Source organism: Oratosquilla oratoria, unplaced genomic scaffold (genome assembly GCF_046742065.1).
Source record: "Oratosquilla oratoria isolate Oo_2021 unplaced genomic scaffold, ASM4674206v1 SCAFFOLD78, whole genome shotgun sequence".
Classification (NCBI taxonomy): Eukaryota; Metazoa; Arthropoda; class Malacostraca; order Stomatopoda; family Squillidae; genus Oratosquilla; species Oratosquilla oratoria.
In genome coordinates, this window is record NW_027467742.1 from 1,055 (window position 1) to 12,500 (window position 11,446).

The following is an 11,446-nucleotide window of genomic DNA, read 5'->3' on the forward strand; positions in this document are numbered from 1 at the left end:
CACGTGGAAGCGTAACCGGGGCCGTGGTAGTCACAAGCGTCCATATTGCACCCATTGTAAGAAGGTGGGCCACGAGACCGATGCGTGCTATTTTAGGGCACGCAGTCGGGCAAGCGCGTGTTGCCACACTTGCGGGGGTGCGGGGCGGATTTGGAAGGCTGATACGGCTGATACGAGTGTCGGTCAGGAGGCCCAGATGGGTCTCGCGGAGAGTGGCTTGTCAAAAAAACGGCCAGCGCAGGGGAAGGCACACCCCAAGGTGACGATAGAGCGACAGTCGAGCGTTGAAATTGTTCACGTCGATTTGGCCAGCTCCCATGGTGCTAGTGGCGGTTACTTTGTTAGAGCCCCACGCTACTCGGTCCATTTGTGCTCTCCTAGACACAGGGGCGGCGGTGTCTCTTATTCATAAGAGCATTTTGCCTGCCACAATGGAAGGCTCCCAGGTTGGTACCACTAGAATCATAGTGGCCGACGGTTCCGAGATGCCCAATCTTGGCAAAGTCGCTGTTCGGTTTGATCTCGCAGGGTTTCCGTTCCACCATTCTTTCTTCATCATCCCTGCTGAGGGTCTTCCTTCTAAGCTCATCCTCGGGTTCGATTTCCTCTCAGCGCATAAGGTGACTTTGACATTCCGTCCTTTAACGTTCACGGTTAAAGGCAAGGATGTTCCAGTAATCCTTGCAGGGACGGTCCAGCATTCCCCACCGCTCATCGCCGTGTGCGAGGAGCGCCACATTTATCAGGGGGTAAGTGAAGCAGCCACGTTTCCGGTTAAGACCAGTGAGGCTCATTGGGTACCGGGTTTCGCAGGCGGAACCATAACGTTAACACTTGAGAGAGCAGACAAGCTCGCTCCCACAGATCAGGCCGTCTCGGCGCTGTTTACAGCACGCCCATACGCCGAGGGCGCCAGCCTACTCGGCCAGGGAGTAGTAGAGCTGCTCAGGATGGAAAATGGAAAGGCTTAGTGCAAAGTTCCATTCCTGAATTTGGGCCCGGATACCCGTGAGATCCACAAAGACCAAGTGGTTGGGGAACTTACCCTCTTAGGGTAGATTGCGCTAGTAGATGGTGGAACTAACGTCTAGGTGGGAACGGTGCAGGCGTCTAACGTAGTGGATAGCTCTCGTGGTGATAAGTTACGATTGGAAGTAGGGAAAATTTTCCCTAATAGGCATAGCAAGGAAAGTATGGCTCTGACCTCTTTAGTGGTCAATTATGGCGATGTTTTTGCCTTACCAGGGGATCCACTTACCATGACGCCTCACTTCCTACACGAGATTCGGACAATTGGACCGCCGGTCTACCGCAAATCTTATCCCATTCCTGAGAAGTACAGAGGTGAGATTAGAGAACTCATTGGGGATATGCTCAGTAGGGGGATCATTCGCCCATCTCGTTCTCCTTACAATGCTCCTGTTGTTAAGAAGGATAAAACCCTTCGTCTTTGTCTTGACTTTCGTGCTCTAAATCGACACGTAGTTGATGATAGGTTCCCTCTTCCCCATATTGACTCGATGCTGCGCAGTTTCGGCTCCAGTGTCATATTCTCCCTACTAGATCTTAACCAAGGGCATCTCCAAATCCCGCTGATGGAAAGCAGCTTCGAGAAAACGGCGTTCTCGACCCCCGAAGGGCATTACGAGTTCACGTCTCTTCCCTTTGGGTTAAAAGACGCTCCATCCTGTTTTCAAAGGGTGATGAATCAGGTGTTAACGGGGCTGTTAGGGGTCAGTGCGATGGTGTACATGGACGATATCATTGTTCTGGGAACATCTTGGGTCGACCACCTCAAGAATCTTGAGGATGTCCTTCGGAGGTTGCAAGAGGCAAACCTCTCATTGAGGCTGGAGAAATGTCATTTCTTCCAGAAGGAGGTCGCTTACCTAGGTCATGTTATATCCCAGGAAGGGATAAAGCCTCAGCCTGATAAAGTCCGAGCCATCAACACTTTTCCCCGGCCAGCGCGTCAGAAAGAGCTGCTCTCATTCCTAGGATTGGTGGGATACTACAGGAAGTTCATTCCTAACTTTGCTGAGATTTCGTTGCCTTTGGTCGATATGATGAAGGGTGACGTAGCGGGGAAGCACAAGAATCGTGAGCTTGGTCCATGGACACCTCCTCAGCTACATGCGTTTGAGTCCCTCAAATCCCATTTGTCCTCCACGGTGGTCCTCCCTTACCCCAATTTTGCTAAACCTTTCTTGCTCACCACTGACGCCAGTGCTTCGGCGATTGGGGGCGTGCTTTAGCAAGAGTACGACGGAGGTAGGAGACGCCCTCTCTCCTATTCCAGTGGCATTCTTAACGAGCACGAGAGACAATATAGTACCGTTGAGAGAGAAGCGTTGGCGGCGGTGTACGGTCTCACGATTAATCGCCCGCTAATCATGGGATATCCGGTGAGACTTTTGAGCGATCACAGGCCTTTGGTCTGGCTCTTCACTGCTATGGGCACGAACACTCGGATTTTCCGGTGGCAAATGGCGATCGCCGACTTCGATATTGAAGTCAATTATATCCCAGGGAAACTGAATGTTGTCGCGGACGCACTCTCTCGGATACGGGGGGCTGACCACCCAATAGATTATTTCATAGTTTCCCAAATATCCACGGGTGGCCGGGGTAACTCAAACTCAAATTCTGAGGAGAATACCATCACGTGGAACCAGTTAGAGATCCGAAAAGAGCAGGATGCACACCCTGATTGCGGTCGACTTAAAGAGTACCTCCGAGGGGCCACGTCAGGAGCGCCTAAGATTCCGCGCCTAAGAGTGCCGATCGGGGAGTTTCAACTCCTCCCCGACGGACTCCTATATCATGCGCGTAGAAATGCGTACCAGTTGGAGGAATTTCGCCTGGTATGCCCTGAAGGAGCAAAGGCAGCAGCCTTACGTATTGCTCATTGCCTTCCTATGGCGGGCCATGGCGGAGTCCAAATTACTCTGGAACGGCTACAAAAATTTGCATTCTAGCCAAAAATGTCGGAGGATGTGAAGGATTTATAAAGAAATGCAAAATCTGCATCACTTGCAAACCTTCCTATGACCTCCCAGCTCCACTTAGACAGTTTCCTGACGTAAAAAACCCATTTGAGAGGGTACATGTTGATCTCATTGGCCCGGTAACCACCACCCTAAATGGTGCGAAGTACATCCTGACAGTAGTCGATGTCCTAACCCGCTTCTTGGTCGCCGTACCCATTAATTCCAAAGAAGCGCGGACTGTAGCCCGAGCTTTCCTCAACCACGTCCTGGCCATACATGGTGATCCGAGGCAGGTGATCTCTGACGGGGGAGGAGAATTCATGAACGAGACGTTCAAGGAGGTGAGGGCAATGGCGAACATCAGCCATCACAAGATCACTCCTTTTCATCCCTCGAGCAACGGGATCGTTGAGAGGGTAAATGGGACCATTATAAAAATCTTACGGTCCCTCGTCCAGGACAATCAAACAGGCTGGGATCAGATGCTCCCTTTGGCGGTCTTAGCCTACAATTCTGCGTATCATAGAGTCCTGCGGGATTCCCCGCATTTCCTCCTGTTCCACAGAGACCCTGTCCTCCCTATAGCTGAGTTCACCAGGCCCAATGCCCCGTGGTATAATACGGATAATTTAGCAGCCGAAACAATGGCTTTAGCTAACTCATGTTTTGACAGGTGCCAAAAGTTCATCGAGGCTGCCACAATTGAGAGGCACACAAAACTGCGGAGGGCACGGATAAAGCAGCTCGCCCTTGGTGACAGAGTTTACGTCACCGCCAAACCTAGGCAAGGGGTGACAAAGAAGCTCCAGCCATTGTTCCAAGGCCCCTATAGGGTGATCAAACAGGTGAGTGATGTAATCTATTGCATCAAACATCTCCGGTCAGGACGTGAGTTCTGTGTTCACACAGACAGGATAAAGCAGGAGGGCAACCTCTCTGTGTGCGAGAATAAGAACGTCAGGAGAGCGTTCCCCACACCTGGATCTCCAGGAGGATAGTGCCGGCTCACATTCGTAAGCCGATTCCAAATTCATGTAACCTCTCCGTGTGCGACACACAAACGCCAGACGAGCGTTCACCACACGTGAGACGGATTTTGAAGTTCTGTTCTTTGTCTTTTTTTTTTAGATCTTTTGTCACATTGCCCTACTGTAGATATGTTTTGTGATGGTGATCACATTTTTCTTTATTGAAATAAAAAAAATCCTTTTGTATAACAGCCACCCCCCGCCCCATCCCCCTCTTGGACAAAGATTCTGCCACTTTTGGTTTTCCACAGATTTCCCCATTCGGCCCGAGCCAGCGCAGCGCCTTTCTGCCGGTCGTGAGGACTACCGCGGGTCGTCCTACCAGCTGCAGGATCCCAGGCGAGGGGCGTGGAGCAGCTCCCCTATGACGAGGGAGCAAGTCACCGCGGAGTGCAGGGCAGCAGCCCCTCTTTTTTTCTCCGCCCCTATTTTTATATCAGTTTAGGCGGTGGGTTTTTTTCATCGAGTTGAATGCCGTCTCTAGGGGATTCACCAAGGTGGATAACCTCCCGACGCATACATCTCGATTTTTTCCCTCACGCCAAGTCTAGGTCCATACTTGTTTAGCGGGGGGAGGGATGTCGTGAGACGATGCTTGGTGTCTTTGTGCCGAGGGTCGGACGCGCCGACCTCGGGTCGCACGTCCTGCGCAGCTCGGGTCGCGCAGCTGGCCACGCCCTCAAGCCAGGTCGCGTCGCCGGGTCAGAGTGTGATTGGCGCAGGTCAATTTGCACACGACCCGTAGCGACTGCGATTGGCTGCGGATTTGCACACGGCCTTTGGGCATAGCGCTCAGACCTCGCGACCCAAGCGGCGACGCACTTCTTCGGCATCGAACTCACAGTGAGTACCATCTCCTTACCTTGCTCTCGCTAACAAGTGTATTATAGTTAGATATTTTCCCTCCGTGCACACGCACATAGTGAAAGCACAGAAACAACAACAGTGTTTTTGTCAGCCTACACACCCACGCTCGGCTAACCTACCATAGAAATAAAAAGTAATAAAAGGTAATGTAAGGAAATATATGGCAATGAAAATTTGATAAAAGGAAATAAGAGGTAGTAAAAAGTAATAAATAAAAATATGATATATAATAAATAAATAATGAATATATAAATAAATAAATGAACATATAATAAATATATAGCATATGATATAATATAAATAATATAACAAATAATATAATATAAATATATAATAAATAAATAAATAGATAAATATATAAATAAATAATAAATAAATAAATAAATAAATAAATAAATAAAATTAGTAAATAAATAAAAGGTTATAAAAAGCAATAAATGGTAATAAAGGGAAATAAAAGGAAATAAATGGAAAAACGAAATAAAATGAAAGATGATAAAAGGAAATAAAAGGAAAAAGAAAAAAGAAAAGGAATAAAAGGTAATAAAAGGTAATGTAAGGAAATCAATGGAAATCAAAAGAAAATGTATTAAAAAGAAATAAAAGGCGATAAAATGTTATAAAGGAAAAATATAAGATAAAAGCTTTATTATAAAAAGTAGACCCCCGTCTGGGGTAGCCTATTGCTGCATATTATTGTGACAAAGTAGCATGCAGCTGATACTTTAGGGTCTATATGGGGTGCCGCTACGGACCAGAGTCACATCATTTTGTCTGTGATAGAGGAGGACTCTATTCACAAAGAAATTATGACACATTTATTATACTGCGATTGTCCCTCCAATATGCTATCCCCCAACCCCTTGTTACTGTCCTGTACCATTTCTCTGAATATTCATTTCCTTTTTTCGCCTACCCTGTGGTGGTGGATAGAATGCTGCCACCAAGTCTTCCCACTTGAATCATAAGAGGCGAGAAAAACGGGACAGGGATTAGGATTAGGCATCCTTCTCCCTGTAGCCCCGCAGGGGACATTCCTAAAAAAAAGTAAAGCCATAAGAGGGTCTAGGAGCTTTCCAACCAGTACCCTATGGTTTGAGTCCTTTAATGTGCGTGGATATAGTACAGATGAGTGTAAAAGGGAAGAGATAGGCGGTATGTTTGTGAGAGGAAAGATGGATATGTTAGCATTAAGTGAAACTAAGTTGAGAGTGAGGGGCGAGTGTGAGTTTGGGAGTGTAGTTGGGAGGTTCTGAGGAGTGAAGAGAGGACGAGGGAGTGAAGGTTTGGCTATACCTGTAAGTGAAGAGATAAGTAAACGTATAGTGGAGTGGAAGGAGTTTTCTTCAAGGTTAATGTGGATGAAGGTGAAAGTGGAAAAGGAGATGTGGGTTTTTGTAAGTGCATATGTTTTTGTTTTTTTTACGCAATAGCGTCATACAGTGGGGGGAGGTTTTCATAATGAATGTAGGAAGGCAACTGGGATGCACATGCTTACACACGTACACATACACTTATATACACATACAATACATGAGTTGCAGGTAACATATACGACACTGGGTATTGTACATTCATTCAAAAGGGAATAAGACTGAGATGTCACGCAGGGCATCAGGTATTATGAGAACCCACCAAAGCGGGGGTAACGGACAAGTATTTCATCTAATCTATTTTGTGATAGGAGATGACGACAGATTGCATCTAATGGTAGTCCCTGGGGCACGTTAGGCAGTAGTGCTCGATGGTGTTGGCTAGTGGAGCGTGGCATAGGCGACATTCTATGAATACAGGCTCGCCCTCCACCCCGGCGACCTGCCACGGTGGACGGTAGCCTAGCCGCAGTCGGGCTGAGACAACATTGTGGCGACGAACCATAAGTCCCTTACGGCGGTACTTGTATTTGTGGCGGCATACGGATTCGTAGTGGGTGATGGTGACACTGAAGGGTCTCTCGGTGTCCCGTCGACGTTGCTCAGGTAGAAGTGCAGCGGAGCGGACCCTGTTGAGGTAACATAGCAGGGAGAGAGGTCGTCCATCACCACGACGGGGGAGTCGGCAGGCTTCTTTTGCTAGGCGGTCTACTTTGGTGTTATGGTGCAAACCAACATGAGATGGAATCCAAATAAATTTAATGCAGAGATTACGGATAGTTAGTAGGGATAGAAAGGAAAGGATTTGTTGTACAACAGAAGGGTGAGTGGGATGAATAGCGGTGAGGGATTGCAGTGCAGGCTTAGAATCACATATAATGACAGCATTAACTCCTCTTTGGCAAACGAGACTGATAGCATCTAAGATGGCGTATAGTTCGCACAACGTGGAGCTGGAGTGATCTCGGAGTCGACGGCCGACCCAGCCCTCAGGAGGCGGCGGTAGGTCAGGTGAGTAGACTGCTCCTCCAGCTACACCATCTGATTGTAGTGACCCGTCAGTGTAGAGGCGATGCGGAGCAGTGATGGAGGATGTTACCTGGGTAACATGTTCCAAGGCTAGCTGTAGTTGTAGAGGAGGTGGGTCACATTTTGTTGTAGGAGTGAAGCTAACCACAGGCGATGGTAGCGTCCACGGGGGAGGGCCTGGGGGTATGTCAGCTACTGGTACTTGTAAATCTAGGCTGCGAATGAAGGAGGAGATAGACTTTATAAGACGGTGATGGGGGGGACGGGCGGAGCGGGGCTGAGAGAAGCTCTGACCAGTGCTGTGAAGTACGGTGAGAGGTGGGGAAAGTGTATACACTTAACTGTGAGGCAGGTGACATTAGAATAAATCCTCTCAACTAGGGATGGAAGCCGCAATTCCCGTTGCATGTTGACAATTCTGGTAGTCATTGGGCAACCGAGAATGATTACAAAGGAGTACAAAGGATTACAAAGGCGGAGCATGCCGACAGGAGACCTTTTGATCCATATCTAGGTCGGATGCAAAAAAATATATATATATCATAATAATAAAATAACAAACAAAAACTATAAGAATGCAAATAACAAAGAAAAAACATAAACAAATGCATAGGTATAGTTAAAATAACAAACAAACAGGTAAATAGCAAACACTAAACCGACATATAACCAATAATAATTGAAAATCAGAAAGACAACGATAACAAAACAACAAATAATATAAGATAAATTATAATCATTACAGCATCTTACTTAGGTATTTATCTAAATGATTCTTAAAGCTTCGAACTGAACTACATTGCACTACTGCGCAGGAAGTGTTTTCATTCATTATTACACGGTTGGCAAAGTTGTTTCTACCTACTTCCAACTTCTATCTATTTCCGGACAGTTTGAAACCATTGTTTCTTGTCTGATTCTCATTCAATGTGAAATTTTGTCACTTTTGATGATGTCAACCCCATTTAGAGTCTTAAAGACATGTTTTAAGTCACCCCTGAGTCTACGTTTTTTTTTTAGGGAAAACAGATTCATGTTTTAGTCGATTTTCGTATGATTTATTTTTTATATTTGGAATCAGTTTTGTGGCTCGCCGTTGTACTTTTTCCAGTCTGTCAATGTCTTTAATGAGATTCGGTGACCATACGGAAACAGCATATTCCAAATGTGGACGAACTAACGATTTATAGCTTGTTAATGAGTGATGGACTTTTGAAATCAAAAGATCGCGCAATCAGTCCCAGAATCTTATTTGCTTTCTCAGAGGCTGAAATACACTGCTTGGATGATTTTGAGGTCGTTACTGATAATTACGCCGAGATCATGGCTTTATTCTGAAAAATCTCCAGTGGCTCTAAAGCAGATCGAGGAAGTTAAATTAAGGCAGGGGAGCGTATAAAAGTAATATAGACAGTTCTGGCCACGGGGATGGAGATACCGGAAGAGTTGTTGGTGAGCCACTGGAGAGGCCGGAGCCGACGTTGGAGACGATCTAGCAATTCACGAATTACGGGATGGGATTGACGCCGGGCAGAAAGAGTTTCCGAGATTCGTACTGGTGCACCAAGGTAGCAGTACTGGGAGCTTAGTGGGATGATGCAGTCTCCAATCGTGAACTCTGGCAGCGTGGCAGGAGGGCGGTAGGAGAAAATTCTGCTCATCTGTGGGGAAACAACAAGGCCACAGTTAGCAGAAGCCTGGGAGAGAGAAGTAAGAAAGAGTTGTAGGTGTGTTGGGGAAGTAGAGTGAATACATAGATCATCTGCATAGCATGTAATTGTGACCTCAGGAATAGTGGGCAAAGACGTGAGGAGACGATGCATAAGTATATTAAAGAGAAATGGACTTAGTACCCCTCCTTGAGGAGTGCCGAGATGAAAATCCCGTGAGGAGCTGTAGGCACCGCTAAAGAAGATGGTAGCCCTTAATCCATCGTAATAATTTACCCTTAATTCCAAAGTCAATTAATTGATCTAAAATAACGTCTCGGTTTGCTATATCAAATGCACTTTTTAGATCTATAAATGCCACAACACTGTCACGGGAGAGGCGAGAATACAAGTCGACGAGGCAGTGATGGGTGCTGCGTTGGGGTAGAAAGCCGAAGAGACGTGGAGAAAGGCGATCTTGTAGTTGGTACATCAGTCGGGTGAGCAAGATTCTTTCCATTACTTTGCAGAAGCAGGATGTAAGGGAGATGGGCCTGAAATTTGCTGTACCGGGCTTGGGTATGGGGATTATTGTACTCGTGGTCCAGGCATGTGGGATATATCCATCTCGTAGACACATATTGTAGAGGCGAAGGAGGGGGTTACCGGGTACACGGTGCAGTAAATGTAGCACATTGTAGGTAATGCCATCATCCCCAGGGGACATGGCTTTACCTCTCAAGAGAGCACGTCGTAGTTCATCTTCAGTGATTGGTATATTTTCTTCATCATCCTCTTGCAGTAGAGCATGTACTAGGCGGAGTCCACGAGCAAAAGCACCGGAGGAGAGGGCATCTTGGACGGGGGTAGGTAGGTTGGTAGGTTTGGACTGGTTTGACCACGTGTCGATGAGCTGTTCGGCAAATACGGTGGGGGGAATGATGACGGGCAGTAGCAGGAGTCTTCTTAATTACCCTGCGAATAAGGTGCCACATGGAGGCTACACTAGTTTGGTGATTAATTCTGTCCGTGAATCTCTTCCAGGAGTCAGTACTTACACATTCTAGGAGGGTTGTCATATCGTTTCTGGATTGCTGGTAACGATGAAGTAGTTCAGGAGATGGGTTAGTTTGGAACATAAGTCCAACGCGCTCCGCTTCTTTCTGTGCGTCCTGAATTTGGGTGTCTAGGTACCACGAGTGAGGAGGAGGGCGATGTTGGAGGTGGGGTCGTGATACGTAAAGCCTGTGAAAGTCGTGGGTGGCGGAGACAAGGCTGGTGTATAACTGGACAGGGGGAGGTACAGTCTAAGGTAGGTAGTATGCAGGTCATGTATGAAATGTACGTCGGGCAGTATTTGGGGGGTATGGTGAGGCGTAGGCGTGTGATAGGGGGTGTAGGTATGATAGGAAGAGAATAGTGGAAGAGAAGAGCAATATGGTCTGAGAATAATGCAGGTACTGAGGAGCACTGGATACGGGATGATACCAAGCCAGAGGTGAGGACGTGGTCCAGGGTGCCTCCCCGGGAGTGTGTGGCTCAACCTGTGTCCCAGCGGGTCAGATGATGTTGTCGGATGAAGGATAGCAGGTGAACACCAGGGCGGTTAGTGGTGCCAGGACGATCTCCCAATGCAGGATGTCGAGCATTGAAATCCCCTGCGTATATTATGCCTTTTAATCGTAGGTGGTGGAAGAGTGGTTGGACGAAGACGTGCGGGAGCAGAGTAGATATTGCAGAGCTGTAGGATTCCGCCCCCAATTTCTATCTCGAAGAGTTGGAAATGTTACGTTAGGGTCTGTAGAGGAGCGCAGAAGACGGTGTATCAGTGTATTGTGTATGTATGTTAGAAGACCGTTTCGTATCGTATGAATATAGGGGATATATCCGGGAAGGGAGGGTGCCTGTGGTGCAGTGTTGGGCCGGTTTGGAAACGCCTCCTGGAGAAAAATGACACAAGGGTGATGTATCTGTACATATGCCTTCAATTGTGTGTACTTTTTGTGGTTGGTGATACCATTGATGTTCCATGTAAGGAGGTCTAGGTGAATGTTAGTTACGATTGTTGCGTTTGCTGGTAGGAGACCGGAGTGTGGAGGTGGATGGACGATTCGAGGAAGACTGGCTAGTACTGGGTTGTAACTTACAGAGTTTGTCGAGACGAGTTGCAATTGATTCCATTCTTTCGGCAAGCATGGAGATGGAGGAGACGAGGGTTTGTTGTGATTCAGCCAGTGTGGAGAGTGGTGGCAGTAGTAGTTTGGGCCGAGACAAGGCTGTCAATCCTGGTGTCAATGAAGGCGAAGCGGTCTTCGAGTGCTGCACATCGCGCCTGAAGGGCTGCAACGGCCTTACGGAGGGCAGCGTCTTGCTGAGGGGGGGGGGAGCAGAGAGGACAGTCCGGGCAGGAGGAGGTGGTGGGGCTGAGGTGGGGCCACTGGTCTGGGTCTTGCGCCGAGTACAGCCGTGCCAGACGTTGACACCTGGCTGTAGACATCGGGGGCACTTCC

General features: G+C 47.6%; 1 protein-coding gene across 1 annotated transcript; it reads left to right on the forward strand.

Moving 5' to 3' along the window:
• Positions 1 to 2,393: 2,393 nt before the first annotated feature.
• LOC143023995 (uncharacterized) lies at positions 2,394 to 2,978 on the forward strand. Its single transcript, XM_076182682.1, has one exon. It carries the CDS (start codon positions 2,394 to 2,396, stop codon positions 2,976 to 2,978), a length of 585 nt encoding a protein of 194 aa, XP_076038797.1.
• Positions 2,979 to 11,446: the final 8,468 nt, after the last annotated feature.